Source organism: Engraulis encrasicolus, chromosome 17 (assembly GCF_034702125.1).
Source record: "Engraulis encrasicolus isolate BLACKSEA-1 chromosome 17, IST_EnEncr_1.0, whole genome shotgun sequence".
Classification (NCBI taxonomy): domain Eukaryota; kingdom Metazoa; phylum Chordata; class Actinopteri; order Clupeiformes; family Engraulidae; genus Engraulis; species Engraulis encrasicolus.
In genome coordinates this window covers 19246298-19264016 of record NC_085873.1, presented here as the reverse complement: position 1 = coordinate 19264016, position 17719 = coordinate 19246298, and the positions used below count along the sequence as shown (strand labels likewise).

The 17719-nt window shown below is 41.8% G+C and overlaps 2 protein-coding genes across 2 annotated transcripts; both read left to right on the top strand.

The window, feature by feature from the left end:
- Positions 1–1153: 1153 nt before the first annotated feature.
- LOC134467304 (butyrophilin subfamily 1 member A1-like) lies at positions 1154–3544 on the top strand. Its single transcript, XM_063221202.1, has 3 exons — positions 1154–1305; positions 1504–1711; positions 3012–3544. Exons 1-3 carry the CDS (start codon positions 1282–1284, stop codon positions 3320–3322), a joined length of 543 nt encoding a protein of 180 aa, XP_063077272.1. The 5' UTR covers positions 1154–1281; the 3' UTR covers positions 3323–3544.
- Positions 3545–4215: 671 nt separating this feature from the next.
- Positions 4216–16447, top strand: LOC134467649 (NACHT, LRR and PYD domains-containing protein 1 homolog). Its single transcript, XM_063221488.1, has 9 exons — positions 4216–4307; positions 4534–6076; positions 6990–7064; positions 7388–7528; positions 7843–7923; positions 8168–8308; positions 14711–14839; positions 15425–15499; positions 16339–16447. Exons 1-9 carry the CDS (start codon positions 4253–4255, stop codon positions 16445–16447), a joined length of 2349 nt encoding a protein of 782 aa, XP_063077558.1. The 5' UTR covers positions 4216–4252.
- Positions 16448–17719: the final 1272 nt, after the last annotated feature.

Sequence of the window (17719 nt, the reverse complement as noted above, 5' to 3'; positions counted from 1 at the left end):
CAAACTTTAATACAACGTTTCGGTCATCCGACCTTCTTCAGGTAAAGTTGAAGAAGGTCGGATGACCGAAATGTTGTATTAAAGTTTGTTGGTGGAATGGACAGTGTGCGGGATTTCTTTGCACTTGGAATGATGGAGCTCAAAACTTACCAAAAAGTCTTCCCATATCCTGCCAAAGAGGTTATGACATCACGTGATGTTTTTCGTATGGCCTAAGACCAAACCATTACTGATTTATGGAGGGGGTTTCAGACTGTGACACGGTTAACACAGTTTTCGTGGACACACACAAAATGGCAAATTTCATGTATAATGGAAAGGACAGTGGTCTTTCTGACAGTTTTGTCATATTGTGATGATTACTGTGAATCAACATTTGCAATCATCTTGGGCAAAACAAGTTTCTCTACATGCTAATATAAAGACTGAATCTGACATTTGGAAAACAGGACGGCATGAAAATGCCCAAAACCAGGATTAAATATTCATTCTTGCTGAGGGAAATAATGCCATGTCTACACTTTCTGTATTATATGGAAGATAAATGTGTGCTAATGTCCAAAACATCATTGGATGCAGTTAATAGTTAGTGGAATTGCCAAATAAAATCCATGGACTTAAAAGCGCAGCCAAATCGTAGAATCACTCATATACTGTGTGGTGAATATCCCACTTACATGCTCTGAAGTGAGATGGGTTCAATCTTGATGTGCTCGAGTAGTATAGTACATTTTGTGTAGTAATAAAATATATTCTATTCTGATCTGTACCATTATACTGTTTTTGTGTTTGTTTAGATGTTAACCTTCCAGGTATATCTGGGTGTGCTTGTACCTCTATTGTGCTGCATCAGGAATACAAACACAGGTATGGAAACCAATGGTAGTGAAGTCGAGTGGAACCAACAAAATCTACCACTCCTTACCACACATTTCACCCTCTTCCTTGTCTATTAAATACCTGATCAGTATTGTATAAAAAGGAAGAAAATATTGATGTATGGGGGGGTGTCTATTTTTTTGTCTCAATTCAAAAGAATAATAATTCATACTGTTTTTGTCAAGCAAAAAAAACTGAACACGGGTCCAAAAGACCTGAAACCCTTACAAGGGTTAAATGGGTACATGTGCTTGTGTCTGCTGAGTGATCCCCTGACTTGTGTCTGCTCCAGATGACCCAGAGCCTCCAGATCCCCCAGGTGTGGTGCGGGCTGTGGTGGGGGACGACGTGATTCTGTCCTGCTCCCTCAGGGACAACATCAGTGCAGTGGACTTGGAGGTGATGTGGGTGGCGGACGTGGAAAAGGTCTGTCTGATTTCACAAAACAATGCGTTACTTTGCACTTTTATTTGGATGTGCTTGTCCCAAAAAAAAGAAAGTTAAAAAAAAAAACGAAAACTGCCTCGACATATCACATGAATGGTTCAAAGTGGCATGGTATGTACTGCATACTTCATCTCATGCTGCTGCACTTACATAATGTCTCCATGACACATTGAACAGGTCCACCTCTACAGACGGCACCAGGACATAACTGCCCAGCAGATGGCGCAATACAAGCACAGGACCAGTCTGTTCAGAGAGGAGCTGCACAGAGGTAACGTGTCCCTGAAGATCACTAACGTCAAACGTGCGGACTCCAACGATTACCACTGCTACGTCCCTATGAATGGCGGCTACGAAGGCACCACAGTGCACCTTTATGTCGATGGTGAGTCTGGCGTTAGAGTCTAAGGGTATTTTCACACCTAGTCCGCTTTAAGTGAACCAAACTCAGTCCTCTTTAAGTGGATCAAAAAGTGAACCAACAGCAAAAGGACTCAGTTCTGTTTTTGTTCACATTATGAGTGTATTACAAAAAGAACTAGGTTCTGTTAGACTTTTATGTCGTGTAAGTCCTCTTTTTGATCACACCCGGTCCTCTAGCTCTCCGCAAGTGATTACACCTAGTCACAAGAGTAACTTGTCAGGACTCATAAGTGAACCGTACTGAGACCACGTCAGTACATTTCTCAGTACAGTTCACTTCAGAGGGGTCTGGGTACACTTATATGCAGAAAATACTGAGCCACAGGTTGAGTTAGTTGAAATGGATGAAGGGGACCAGGTGTGAAAACCCTATAAGATGATGTAGTCCAGTGGTTATACACTATATTGTTTCTTACTTATGCCCAAGACAAGCAGTGCCCCCCAACCCAAACATCTACACGTGTATGCATTGAAAATGTTATGTGTTAGCCAATGAAACTGAAATACCTGGTTTTAGAAGTGTATATTGACCCTGTGGAGCTCCCGGAGGTCTGTGATGTGGCTCTTGATACATCACAGACACTTGCTGTCTTGGTCACAGATGCACCAGCTAGATGGGCATCAACATTTTTTTCCTCTTTTGAACTCTGATATGTCACCTCTGATATTCATTGCAGTATTTTGAGCAAAACTGCACTCATACCCTGATCATTGAACTTACACACTCTGGTCTTACTGGTGCAATGTGCAATCAATAAAGATTGGCCACCACCAGGCTGGTCCAATACAGCCATGAAATTACAGGTGTTTCAGTTTCATTGTTCAACCCCTGTAAGTGTTACAATGATTCATGATACAGTGTGTATGTCTGTGTGTGTTTGCATATACCGGGACGTGTACTGTTCTGTATGTGTTGCACACAGTTCTTGGAAGTGATGCAGTGATCTCGGCAGACAGTCGTATTAACGCCAGTGCCAGCCTGTTAAAGATGCACCAATGGACTGCCCCATCTAAATTTTGGGCTGGTCTCTAAGGGCAAAAATAAAAGCAAACAAGCAAACAAACCTAAATGCCGAACATGATTAATTGCAATGTGTTTGCACATACCGGGACGTGTGTGTGTGTGTGTGTTTGCACATACTGGAATGTGTGTGTGTGTGTGTGTGTGTGTGTGTGTGTGTGTGTGTGTGTGTGTGTGTGTGTTTGCACATACCGGAATGTGTGTGTGTGTGTGTGTGTGTGTGTGTGTTTGCACAAACCAGATCTTGGAACTAATCCTGAGATGTCAGCACAGAGCCATGTTAACGCCAGTGTCAACCTGACCTGCACGTCGGCAGGGTGGAGTCACCGCACCCGGCCGGAGATCTTGTGGCTGAACAGCGTGGGAGAGGTCCTGCAGCACATACACATCTCCAAACACTATGTGCAAGGCCAGCACACCTTCTACATCAAGGCTGTGGCTACTGTGCTACAGACAGCTGACGATCGATACACCTGCATAGTGTCATACCTAGGCCACAAGAAGGAGAGGGAGTTTATGGTACCTGGTGAGTATCAGACACCCACTATGTAGAGCTACAGCAGTTGTCCTCAAACGTTTTTGAACAAATGTCCACTTGACCTTATCATAAGCTTGGTAATGCTCCCCTTAATGTTAAAGAAATAAAATATACTAATGTTCCCATTTGCAACTGAGTACACCTCCCCTGTACATGTGCAATACGTTGGGTGTTGTCCCGAGTTTAATATCTGAAAATGCACCAGAACACTGTCACCACCATAGCCTAGGAAACTAGACGAATCTGCCCAGCGGCCAAAATATTCATCGTTCATTGTAGGATTGCCACAACAGGCTTCAGACGTAGCCCACCAAATTTTTGACCAAAGTTTTTGTTTCTGTATGAATCTTTGGGGCAGGATTTGGTAGGACGACAGAGACTGCAGAATGGCTGCAGAATTGATGGTCAGCTGATGTATCAGGAAAATACAGAACCTGGCATTTGAAACAATATCTGTGTAATATTTTAACTATTTGGTGTATATGAGTAAGGATTTCATAGATCTACTATGTTATTTTATTTAGCATATAATATGCTTCATAGTAGGTCTACATGCCATTTTATTTAGCGTACAGTTGGCCTACATGTCATTTTATTTTCCAGATATCAGGGATGAAAAACGACCATTACCACTAAATTAACACAGGGTGTTGAGCATGTTTGTATGGGGTGGTTAGCCCACCCCTTTTCTGGATTTGATATTCCCTAAGCTGCTCATTTGATTGTATCTCCTTTGGGGACAATGGCAACTGATGGCCAGCGATGTGGCTTAAAATCTTTGAAACTTGTCAAGGAGTGTGAATCGGAGAGTCGTTGTGGTCTCAGTTCACCTCCCTAGGATAGGATTCCAATGCCGACACCATGTCCTTTCTTTTACAGGAGCATTATTTAAAAAAATTCGGCAGCATTTCTTCGCTGCGGTTTCCTGTGCGTTTGCTATCATTATGTTTGCATTTGTAATGTGGAGACTGCACTGGGTGAAAAGGAAGAAGTGTGCAGGTAAGGGCTAACCTTGAAATGCTATGTTGTTACTGTTGTTGTCTTTTTGTATTAAGCGCTGTCACAAGTTATAGGCTATTTACGCTAAAACTCCTGGATTTACAACCCGATGGGAGGTTGAATTAGCCTAGTTGATAGCGAAATGCTGTGTGATTAGGTATGGGACAAAAATGACAATGAGGTAATGCATTTCCTTAACAATTATCATGTCGCATTGTTTCCTCAGCATTGGACCAGTATAGGAAAAAAATATGTGCATCTCCAGCTGCCCATTACATCCAGCTGTTGATCGCTCGTGGCAAACGAGAGCTTCCCGACAAGGAGGAGCTCATTCGCACCAAGGAGGGCTATGAACCAATCAGCATGGAGGACATTTTTGAACCTGACAAGGACCACAGCTTGGTCATTCTTCAGGGGGATCCTGGACATGGAAAGTCCTTCACTGCAGAGAAGATCCTGCGTGAGTGGGCAACGAAAGCACAGTATCTACAGCACTTTGACCTTGCTGTGTCCTTGAGGTGCGATGAGCTGTCGATCGGCTCAGAGCCCAGAGGTTTGCTGGACCTCCTGAGCCGCCGTCCCGACGACGAGTCTCTAACCATGGAACTTATGAAGGAGTCCCCACAAAAGATTCTGATTGTGATTGATAGCATCGATAAGATTCCATTGTCCCAAGAGGATGTGAAATCATCCCCGTCCGATCCGTTCTCCCCAGCCCCAGCAGCAGCCGTCCTGAGTGGGCTGTTAAGTCGGCACATCCTGCCACAGGTCTTTCTCCTGATCACCACCACACACTCTGCCTCACATGTAGAGAAGGAACTGTGCAGATTCCACCAGGACGTTCTGACAGCACAGATACTGGGCTTCACCGAAGAGGCAGTGACCAAGTACTGCAAAAGTTGTTTTGGAGGAAATACCGCTCTGTGTACGTCTTTGGTAAATAACTCGGCGCTATTTAGTTCCTGCTTTAATCCCATGTTGTGCTGGATCACCTGTGAAGCTATGAAGAAACAGGATGACTTGATTGACACAGTTGGAACTACTACATCTGTCTACTTGGCATTCTTTGGCAGCTTTCTGAAACATCTTTCACTTGATAAGAAGCAAGACCTCTTCAGACAAGCTAAGAAAATAACGATAGAAGAGAATGTCCTGTTGGACTTGACAGAAATTCCATGTCTGGAGGAAGGGGACCCTTTTAGGCGTAGTCACCACAACCAGCAAGGGAAGGCCTTCATACATCAGAGCTTCCCTGAGTTTTTTGCATCTCTTAGCTATATCGATCCGCATGTTACTGAAGATCTTCTAACTTTACTAAATAGAGACTTTTCACCTGGGAATAGTCCCAGTTGTCACCGTCAGAATGTGCTGAAGTTCCTGTTTGGCTTATCAAATAAGAACATAAGAAGCTATATCCCGGTTATCCTTGGCCATGGTGGTCCAACCCAGCCAGAGATGGGGGATCCTCTGCATCATTGGATCAAGGAGAGAGCTGACAGCAGACCATGGACAATGCAGACTGGCCTATTTCTTATGCAGTGTCTGTATGAGCTTCGTGACGAGGACTGTGTGAAAGAGGTCATGAAACGCATGGGTCCAATGTCCTTCATCCGCATCCCATTGACATACGATGATGTGAATGCGCTAACGTACTGCTTGAAGCTGTGCCCCTTCATCAAGAAACTGGAATTGGCAGACTGCAACCTCACCGCTGGGAAGATGACACTACTGAGGGATGTATGGAATACTCTGGACTGTGATGAGTTGTGGTGAGTGCTTTTATCATGAGTGGAGGAAAAGAAAACATTAACCCTATCCAGACCGGGCTTTTTTGGCATTCCTGGGACCGGTGGGGGGGGCGGGGGGGGGGGGGGGGGGGGGGGGGGGGGGGCTCTTTTGACCCCCCCTCATAACTTAGGAACCGAATGGTGTATGACCACCAAACTTGGAGGGGATGATCTTCAGCCAAAGATATATGAATGACATCAGTTTGATGTCATTATTGAATATTATGACATCATTATGACATCATTTCCTGATTTTATTGCCCAAAATGTCACCTTAATGTATTTTCCATCTAACTTGGGTAATGCACATCAATTTTGGTTATTATGTGCATCAGACCACTTCAAATGTTCACAAGGGTGTCTGATGCTAATGAAAATGTAAAAAAATATGAAAAGTGATGATGATGAGACTAAGATCAGTGATTTTTGGTCAGGCGTACCTGTCAGAAAACCGTTGCCATGGCAACAACAAAAATGATAAACCTAATCTTTTGGTATCACATTGTAGCCAACTTCATTTTAGGAAAAGTCACAAAGTTTCGTAGTCATAGCTTTAGTCATTCAGGAGTTATACGACATCAAAGTTGGTGCGGGCACTTTTAGCCCCCCCCCCGGTCTGGATAGGGTTAAAATATATTGTTAGAGCCAATAGTGCTACAGTACAAAAAAAGAACAACAAAGTCAAAACACTGTAGCCCTGGGAGTTGAGATAGGCAAAAAGATCAAAGTGACCAAGAAGCAACGATAATATTTATGTGATGTAGTATTAGAAGTGAAAAGAAAATGAGAAGATAAAGTAACAATATTCTGGGATGTCTCAACATGCACATGGTGCAAAAAGAATGAATATCCTGATGATCCTGGTTGTTTAATGATGGAAGTATTTGTTTTGAAGGCTGACAGGGGAGGGCTTGGGGTGTGGTGACATTGAAGAGCTGATTGCATCTTTGAAGCAAAGAGTCCTTTCCAGGTAAAACCCAATCTACTATACATATCACTTGCACTGGCTGTAATGTCTTTATGTTGTGAAAAAGCTGTGCATAAGTCTTAAGCCATACAATCTGTCCCTGTCTTTCTTTACTTTGTATTAGTCTTCATATCTATACATATTTAATGTGTGGCCTGATTTCTTTCTGCTGGTCTTAAAGTGCAATGGAATATTTAAAGTGCATGGGTTGTACAGAATTGTCTTGCTCGTTTACTCCTGCTTACTTTACTACATGTATTTATAACTTGTTTATTCATGTCCTATGCTGTCAGTCATTTACATTCAAATTTTATAACATTGCACAGCCCACCTAAGGAGAGCGCAAAGAAAGTGGTGGAACTGCATTTTCTAAACGGCCTCCTTCTTCAGGAATCTGACCTCATTCGCAGGATTGCACCCTCTCTGTTGAAAGTGTTTGAAGGAAGTGACATCACAGGTTCTGTGAGGTGAGGGGTGGCGCAAGGGGAGCAGTATTTGTTGAAAACGTACTTTTTTTAGCATTAAAATAAATTAAAAAAAATATAAGAAGAAGAGTTCCATGCCTATTTAAAACCCTCAGACAAATGTGTGCCCCCCCCCAACCACCATAAGCCTGTGTCATAGCTCAGGTGACAGCTACCAGTTTAAATTGAAAAATATAAATTAAATGTGTTCTTTTGAGCATTTTAGAGTTAGCGGGGCTCCTTATTTTTTAAGTATGGACTATCCTGATTGCACAGGAGTCTCCTGATTGCTCTTTTCTATTGTCTCTTTGCTGAAGCTTTAAAAGGGATTCAAACACGCCTTGTTCTGATGGAGCTTGGTCCCTCTTCCACACAAAGGCCTCCGATAACCAACTAACGTAAGACAGCATCACATGTAACAATTTGATACAAACTGTTTCATATAAAGTACAAAATCTGATCAATAGTCAGTCCTAGAGTGAAGTACAAGGACACAAAGAAACTGTAACAAGATGCAACATAGACATAAGAAGACTATAGTGCTATCACACAGTTCACAACGTGTGTGTGTGTGTGTGTGTGTGTGTGTGTGTGTGTGTGTGTGTGTGTGTGTGTGTGTGTGTGTGTGTGTGCGTGTGTCAGTGTAAGTGTAAAGGAGCCTAGCGGGGCTGAGCAGGGAGCAGATCCAGAGGTGTTGAGCGTCTCTCTCACGCTACAATGGTCGTCATCTCATCTCTTCAATACTGACTGCCATCGTTGCCTATCCCAGCACTATCAACCAAGGTAATGAGCAACCACCATGTGAAGGTGAAAGCCCAACTGGGAAACATTGTCATTGTGACACAGCACTCCACAGCACACAAGTGTACACTGCACCGAACATAATTGCATTTATGCCTTATGCCCGGGAAGTGCAAGGGGGTTCCATGCCTGTGTAAGGGAGCACTATGGCGGGACGGTACCATGCTCAGGGTACCTCATGGTGGATGGGGGAAAGCACTGGTTAAATACTCCATCCACCAGCGTGGCAGGTCGGGAGTCGAACCGGCAACCTTTGGGCTACAAGCCCTAACCGCTTGCTCATGACTGCACAGGTCAGGTATACTGTATGTGGAAATGGGTGGTCTGTCACCAAAGGTAGATTCAATATTCAAGAGCTTTATTGTCATGGCAACGAAATTGTGCTTGGAGTACACTGTACTCCGGACCGCTGCGCTCACACAGACTCAGTGTATATGTACACTTTAGGCTCGGGTACAGGTCTTTTCGTCGAATGGATTCTTGAGAGGGGACCATTCGAACAAAACGTTGGACCATTAGTATAAGGCAGGGGATCTTTAGTCGAGGACGGTCCGTCTACCGCAAAAGCCTACGAAAGGTCCTTAAAATTGAACTAAAGATCCTTAGGTTTCAACTAAAGGTCCCTTCAGTCTGCCTATATTAGAAATGTAAATCAGCTTTTTTAATGCAGGTTTTCTTAGAATCAGCTTTTTTAATGCTCATTTTAACGGTTTTGTCTATTTAAATATGTTCATTTTAACGGTTTTGTCTAGCCTATTTAAATAGGCCTAAATCAGCTGTTAAGTTTTGTTTTTTGTTGATTTAAACATGTAAATCTATAAATAAAATGTACTTACTTGTTTTTACTGGTATGTTGTTGTTTTTACGATTACGTCGTTACATTTTTTGACAATTTAGCCTACGTTTACGCCCTTACATTTTTTGACAACAAAGTTCGGCATGAACCAGAACACTAGGCTTATATAACAGTGTTGAAAACATTACAGAACCCATGCACCTGTGTTAAGTCCATGGCTACAGTAAAGAGAGAGAGAGAGAGAAGTTAAATCGTTACATTAACACTGCATAGGAGCGCTCTCTCTCTCTCTCTCTCTCTCTCTCTCTCTCTCTCTCTCTCTCTCTCTCTCTCTCTCTCTCTCTCTATCACTCTCTCTCGCTCTCTCTGCCCCAGCGAGGCAATGTTCTTGGGCGGTAACTTTTTAGATGCGAAGCACCAGCAACAAGAGAATGCTGTCTGCCGACACTTTGATGTTTCTGATTCTGAATGACAACAAAGTTCGCGCATGAGCCAGAGCACTATGCATATAAGAGTGTTGAAAACATTACAGAACCCATGCACCTGTGTTAAGCCCATGGCTACAGTAAAGAGAGAGAGAGAGAAGTTAAATCGTTACATTAACACTGCATAGGACCGCTCTCTCTCTCTCTCTCTCTCTCTCTCTCTCTCTCTCTCTCTCTCTCTGCCCGGCGAGGCAATGTTCTTGGGCTATAGTTTTATTAATTGAATAAGCTGGTAGCTGCCTATTTTGTTTCATAGCCTGTCTTTTATTGTTGGAAATCGTCCATCGATCCAGTCAGGCTGCCTATTTTATATCCTATTATTCCTGTGTGTCCTAGGCCTATTTCTTTTGTTCGAAGTCTAAATATGTGGTAAAACTGATTTACCCGCGATTCATATAGGCCTAATAATAGGCACAAACTGAATGACAATAAATAGTTTGCGCATGAGGCAGAAAAAATAACATAATTATAGAACCCCTGCACCCGTGTTAAGTCCATGGCTACAGTAAAACAAAAACAAAAACACTAAGAGCGAGAGAGAGAAGTGAAATCGCTATATTAACACTGCATAGGAGCGCGTTCTCTCTCTCTCTCTCTCTCTCTCTCTCTCTCTCTCTCTCTAGTAATGTATCTAGTATCTAGTAATCTAGTATGTAAATCAACTGTTTTTTTTTGCTGTTTTCAGATGTGCTTCATAAATAAAATGTACTTAGGCCTACTCATTTTAACTGGTATGTTGTCGGTTTTTTCGTTTATGCCGTTACATTTTTTGACAATTATCTAGGTTACTTTCTACTCCTTACATTTCTGGAACAATATTTGAGAAGCTTTTTTTCACTTTTACGCCGTTACTTTACTCCGTTACATTTTTTGACAAATATCTGTAGGCCTATGTTACTTTCTACTCCTTACATTTCTGGAACAGTATTTGAGTAGCCCCAGCTGCGGGCAGAGAGGCGGGACCAAGCACAGCCTTGTCGCTTTGAATCAGGGCAGCGTGCGTCTACTGAGCACATTTGGTTGTCATGCAGCGAGTTTTCTGACTTTCCGGTAACTTTTTAGATGAATGCTTCTAGCTACCGTCTTCTGTAGGTCTGGAATATACCTACGTGTGGAGTAGGCCTAGAGGTGCGCGGTGGATGTATTATTTCATCCGCAACCGCTTCTTAGAATTTCTAATCCACCTGCTATCCACCCGCCCTAATGTTTTTTCTCCAATTTCCAAAACCGAATCCACCCGCCATCCGCCTATTAGTTTTTAGTATTTAAGATGCCTGAGGCACATAGTCGATCGTCTTTTTCAAGCAGTGCAGGTCATTTACATCTTGCCAGCCTATGTTTTAAAAAAATCTCTAACTTACAGCGATTCCCAAGTTGTCTCCACCCATCGCACAACGTGAAAGTTGAAACGTGCGGATGCTTTAATGCAGCCTAAATTTTAGCAGTTTAAATACCTCCAGTCCAAGCAGCACAATCGAAACTATTGGCTATCTAGCTTACAATTTTGGCTGGTATCCAATAAGACGAGTCAAGTGACAGTAGAGTCTTGCAAAGAGTGCAGAGAATTACGTCGCGCGTGTGTGTGAGCGAGAGAGGGAGAGAGAGGGAGCGATTCCAAACTTGTCTCCATCCATCGCACAACGTGAAAGCTAACGTGTATGCTTTAATGCAGCCTAAATTGTACCAGTTTTGCCTCCTCTCCAAGCACCTTTTTAAGTGGTGGCAACCATGCATGTTTTCTGTGGAAAACATCAGGTTCTCATGGCGACGCCAGCCTTGCTGAAAACGGCGACAAACACATTCAGAATACACATTTCTTAATGGGAAGTTGTTGAGAACAAAGTGTTCGCTAATGGGCATGAAGTCTTGTCATGCAAATGACCTGCCGTGTTCAGTGGAAGTCATCCCCCTTCCCGCATAGACAAGGCAACCCTTTCAACAGGGCCACGCAGAGTGGACAGTGGAATGCTGCTTGAAATAAGTCGATAATGAATAAAATATTACGCGCAACGTCTACAAGAAAAGTAATGGCTATTATTACCGTTGCGCGTAAAGATGAGGAAGGGATGGATAGATGGATGGATGCTGTCCTATGGAAGGGGCCGTCAAACAGTCTACATGACATCTTCATTAAAGTCGTTAAATAAGTATCCATAGCCTACTGTGTTTGACGGCCCTATCGTCTTGCAAATATTTACGCGCAACGGTCATAATGGCGTCTCGCACTACACATGCTCGGATGATGCCAGAGGCGAATAGCAAACAGCCAAATTAAGGCATATTCGACATAGACTACCACGACAAGTTACCGTTTGGGTCGCAGTTGGATGTTTATTCAGTAGAATTATGTGCGTAATATCAGCTCCATCCACCAAATGCAGCACAATCCCCGTTACTTTCACGTGAGGTTCAAATGGACATTACTCGACAAAAATGCAAGTCTGGGTACCAACAACTGAAGTAGGCTACAACATAGAATATGTACCACATATAGGGGATTATCACCCATATTTGGTGCAATTTGAGGACAAATTTCAATAGGCCAACTGCGAATTTCAATCACTTATTTCCCAGGATTCCCGGGATACGGTTTGTCTTTTCCTGGGATTTGATTAATTTTCATTTTCAGTCCTTTATGTGCGTTAAAATATATTTCCTTCGAAGCGGAATAACAGCACTCCGCCTTCGGCATTGGGGGTGTTATTCGCCCCGTAGGAAAATATTTGTAGTCTAGGTGTAGTCTACTTTTTTGAAGTGGGTATACTGTATATTCTCGCATTTTTTGAAGTGGGTATACTGTATATATTTATGCCATTCTAAATAATGGATCAATCAATTTTAAGTTGGTATACTGAATCCCCTAAAATTTAGAAGTGGGTATACTCCGTATACCTGCGTTCTACCACTGCGTGTGGACAATACATTATCCCTTACCTTTAAAGCTGTTGTAGGCCTACATTTAAAAAAAATCGTCGATATTGTAGCGGTGCAACCGACTTTAGTTTTAAGTTATGAGATGGGCGCCAGTCAGGCAGCAATAAGACTGCCGTTACCTTTCCAAAAATGAATACAAATCAGTGACCAACACATTAGAAATAACTCAGATCATCACAACGAATATCTTGTCTTATTTTTAGTAGTGCACTTTTGCAAAACCCTTGTTTGCAGACTTGTGCGCTTGTTCTCAATTTGGAACAGCTCACATCACTATTTCATACTGTATTTATGATTTAAAAAAAAAAAGAGCTTGCATTGACACGCTGTTTTCATTTCGCATTTCTTTCAAGTTCATTTGGCATGCTTTATGGAATTAAGCATGGTGGACCATTCATAAGACTTCATTCTAAGATATCTGTTTTTATAACGAATATAGGCCTAGATGCATACAGTAGAACAAATAACGTAACAGTGATGCGTTAATCCAGGACCAGTTTGACGTCTTAGGACAATTGTAAATGGCAGCTTTTGATTCTGCATTCAGCTCCAGTGTGCGACTCCTTTCTTTCTTTTTATATCTTTTTATATCTTTCTTTTCTATCTTTCTTTGCGCAGGCTATAAAATGGCAATAAACCTGTTACTATAAACTACTGGTTAACTGTGTATTCTATGCTTTCTAATGTTGGTAAAGGCGGGATAAGCGGGATAATGTAGACTATTGTCCACATGACTACGGAAATATATTTCCTTCGGCGCGGAATAACAGATCTCTGCCTTCGGCATCGGGGGTCTTATTCGTCCCGTATAGGCAATATTTTCTTATAGTCATGTGGGACAATACATTATCCCTTACCTTTAAATTACTGTTGTAAGCCTACATTTTAAAACATTTCGTCGGTATTGTAGCGGCGGTGCAACCGACTGTTTTAAGTTATGACATGGGCGCCAGCTAGGCAACAATAAGACTGCCTTTACCTTTCCAAAAATGAATACAAATCAGTAACCAACACATTAGAAATAACTCAGATATATATATAGACAGATGTAGTGCACAGGGGGTAACGCTGCTATCTCACTCCGGAGGAGGCAGAGGCAGTCCGCTACGATATAGTATATTTCTAAAATAGGCTATGAAATGGCCTAATGATAAAAAACTGAACTAAAATGAAAAATTAATTTAAAAAAAATAGAGACGCACGCACGCACTTTCTACACGGTTCGATTTTTGTTTTCATTGCATTGTGGTGGTAGGCACACAAGTTTGATAAAATATAAAAATAATAGGCTAATAAAATAGGCAGACTAAACTAAACATCTGCCCAGTTAAACGAAAGGTCTTGCATGGGTTGAACGTAACGTCCTTAGGTCTTCGACGAAAAATCCTCAGGTACTGCACGAAACGCCCCATGCCTTCTACTAATGGTCCAACGTTTTGTTCGAATGGTCCCCTCTCAACAATTCATTACACGAATCGTCTCGAATTCTTTAGGCTCCTATGTGTGTATGTGTGAATGTTTTTGGGAAATGGATGAGACTGCCCCTTTCACAACAGTCACCCCAAAAAGACAGGTGCCATTATAACACAATCCATCATAGCAGACAGTGCACACTAGTGTATGAAGCCATTGCCCCCCTGTGTATGTACATAGTTAATTCTGCTGTCTTACTTCAACACTTACTGTGTATGATTTAGCACTCATGTGTTGGTGCTACTGTAGGGTGACCAGATTTTTGCAGTCTGAAACCGGGACACTTAGCACGTGATTTAGAAAGGACTATTTGGCGGGCGAGTCTGGGCCCTCCCCCAGAAAAAAAATGTATTTTTTAGATGCAATTTCCTGCATTCTAATACATTTTAGGGGTAGGAATGACAAATCGCAACTGACTTCTTCAGACTTTCTATACAAGAGCTTGATGCCATTAATTGTGGCAGGTAAACATGTAATCTTTTCCATATATTTACCCTGATAGACATGTAGCGCAATGTATTGGGTGGCCAAAACCGGGACCTGGGACACACAACTTCAAACCGGGACTGTCCCCCTATGCTACTGTCTACCTGTTGTATTAACAGTACTGTTGCGTTTCACCATAGTATGGAACGGGATGTTAGAATTAACACTGCAACATTCACTACTGTAATGTACTGTTGTGTTTCACCATAGTATGGTGCAGGATATTTGCTCGCTGCCGAGTGTGAAGGAGTTGAGGATGGAGGTGACACACCTGACTGACGACTGGGCAGCTGATCTCCTGTGCAGCACAAAGCCGTCGTCATGGCCACCAGACAGGAAGTAAGTACAGTAGAACTTCACTTTCACATTTCCCAGTTTTTGACGGTTCCAGCGTTGTTTCTTAACCTGGTCTTACAGCACCCTTGTACTAATTTGAATAGGTCTGGAACAGCCACATTGAGAAGTGATTATTGTTGTTAATTTTGATTTTTTTAATTTTTAAGTTTATTTATTTATTTTACAAAGGGACAGCATACAAAGTATATTAATAACATTTCAGACAAGTACAAAATATGTAGGCCTATGCAAGATTATTTTGTCCCTTGACAGGGCCCTTAAAAAAAGAAATAAACACAAGTGTTGTAAAACACATTATAAAAAAGGGAAAAAAATAAGTTAAGAAACAACAACTACCAATACAGACTATGCAGAGGTATGTTGACAATTTGTTTATTCAGTGGCCATGATTTTACCATGTATGATCTTCTCCCTTCTGGAAGACGTTTCAGAATGCCTAGCTGCTGGAGAAACTATGAACACTCTTCTGTCCCTCATTCTGTCACTGCTCAACCAAATGAGGAAAAAATTGCCTACACACATCTACATGGAATACATGCCTGATTAATTACTACTATTATATTCAAGGTTCAGGATCGTTGTTGTCAACATGGAAAACAGTGCTTCTTTAGAGGTGACTGCTCTAGCAAAGGGAATGCACAGGTGAGGGTTTTTTATCAACTGTATATTAAAACATGTCTTATGGTCATTTTGTTGTGGTTGTTGTTTGAAGGCGAGATCTTTTTTTAGTTAAAGATGTGTGTTATTACTACAATTTATATTACTTAAAGGGGCTCCAGGTAGGATTAAAAGTTAAATTAATCACTGTCCCGAGTCAGGCAATGGTTGTGTGAATCTTTAGTAAGTGAACGATGACTCTCGCGACCACTTCCACGGTCCGTTGTCAGAAAACCCCGTATGCAACTTTTTGACAGAGCGGTCCGAAGGAGTGTTGTGGGAAACACTTTTCATATGAAAAATCGTTTTACATACCGTATTCAGATTTGTATCAACTGCTGGCATTCCGTGATGAAAAACATTCTCACAGCGAGTTAATTTGAACAGCATTTTTTCATTACAATGACGTCATCCTACCTTGTGCTCCTTTAATTCATTATTTATTTATTAATTTAATTATTCTTAAGACCATGTATATTACCACAGTAATAAGCAGAGAGCTAAAGGTAGTGTAGGAGATGTTGGAAAATGGACTGGATTAACTGAACATTCACAGCTCATTAAAATATGTTGCTGTATGTGTCAATCCTTCTAATTTACTGGTGGCAATGACAGTGTTTTCGAGCAAAACAAACTACAACATAAAAAGATCTCCTACATCACCTTATAGGAGGTTGAGTTATATATATCACCTTATAGGCTCTGTTGAGTTAAGGGTTTTCCCACTGTGCTGTGTAATCTAGAAGCCAAGATGTTAGAGGATGCTGGCATACTGTTTTCTAGAAGCCAAGATATTAAGAGGATGCTGGCATACTGTGTTTCAGGCTTGAATACAGCAACAGCCCAGATAAGAAGAGCGTCCCTCGTGACATACCCACTGCAGATTTGTCCGACATTTACAAGTGCAAAACACATCTCCAAAGTCTGAAGTAAGAACAGAAATATTTACGTATTTTAGTACTGTATTAATTAACTCGTGCTATTAACAAATATATTATATGGTCCAGAAAAATATAACAGCTCCTGCTGACGTGATTAATACATTTTGGTCATCAAAACCAGAGACGTTCTAATATGAGGGCGAGAATGTTCAGTCTCTGCAACCCTTCCGGTTTGGTAGTGCCCCCTAGGGGTGCTTATATGCGACTGTAATTAAAATAAGTGTAAGTTGCTTTGGATGAAAGCGTCAGATAATTATAATATACTGGGTAATATAATGTAGTGTAATATAAGGTGATGTAATAATCAGTGATGTTGTGTTTTTCCTCTTCTTTGCTTACAGAGAAGGACTGACATCTTCACAGGATTGTATGGTGCACATTACACCCAGTGTGTAGGACAGGATCTCAGTCCTAAGTCTCCTGCACTTTAAAAATTGAAAGACATACTACGTTTCTCATATGGGGGGGGGGGATTTAAAATGTATCTCCGTTTCACATAACATTTGATCTAACTCAAAAACAGTGTTAATTTTACTTTTTGGTCAGTGTAACATTTTCTGAGTTAATTTGAGCCAGTATTGTGTAAATAAGAGCTGTGTGAAGTTGAAATGACACTGGCCACCTGCAGAGGTTTACACTTGATGCTCCCTCAGATGCCCGGACAAAGTCCTCCTCTGTGGTCCCCTGTCCCGCCTCAAATATAAAGGTGACTGTACCAAAGACAGGATAAGGGAGAGACGATTCATTTTCACATACTTTTCCGGGATCAGTGCAAAAATAAGGTTGAGAATGAATGGAGTTCCCTCAGCCCTCTAGATGGCGGTGGCGCACATCATATGCAAGCCTCCACCAACCACTCCACAAAACAAGAAGAAACAAGAGAGGATCACTGCACAGATTTGGGGTGCATTTCAATATGCAACCTTGCGTCCTCCACTTGGGCTTGTGGCCTCACGTTTTGCTGATGTCCCGCCTCTGTGGAGAAAACAATTAAGTTTCCCCGCTGTCAGCTTAGCCAAAACAATTTGTGGGGGACAATTATTCATTTATTATCCTGTTTGAAAATGAGGAAATTACTTTACAATTGAGCTTTTGCGAGATATTGAAATATAATGCTGTTGTCAGTGATGTCATCACGACATATTACTTTCTTGTACGAGGCCACAAGCACAAGTGGAGGACGCAAGGTCGCATATTGGAACGCACCCTTGGATCACGCTCCCTTACGAGACCGGACCTGACCCCACTCCTTTGCATGTTTGTG

What these genes read in the sequence shown, in the direction of transcription:
- LOC134467649 (XM_063221488.1), top strand. Translation starts at nt 4,253, where the DNA reads ATGTTTGCATTTGTAATGTGGAGACTGCACTGGGTGAAAAGGAAGAAG. An exon ending in TCATGGCCACCAGACAGGAA is followed by an intron (nt 14,840 to 15,424) that starts GTAAGTACAGTA and finishes ATTATATTCAAG; the next exon opens with GTTCAGGATCGTTGTTGTCA. An exon ending in CTAGCAAAGGGAATGCACAG is followed by an intron (nt 15,500 to 16,338) that starts GTGAGGGTTTTT and finishes ACTGTGTTTCAG; the next exon opens with GCTTGAATACAGCAACAGCC.
- LOC134467304 (XM_063221202.1), top strand. Translation starts at nt 1,282, where the DNA reads ATGTGGGTGGCGGACGTGGAAAAG. An exon ending in GGGTGGCGGACGTGGAAAAG is followed by an intron (nt 1,306 to 1,503) that starts GTCTGTCTGATT and finishes CACATTGAACAG; the next exon opens with GTCCACCTCTACAGACGGCA. An exon ending in AGTGCACCTTTATGTCGATG is followed by an intron (nt 1,712 to 3,011) that starts GTGAGTCTGGCG and finishes TGCACAAACCAG; the next exon opens with ATCTTGGAACTAATCCTGAG.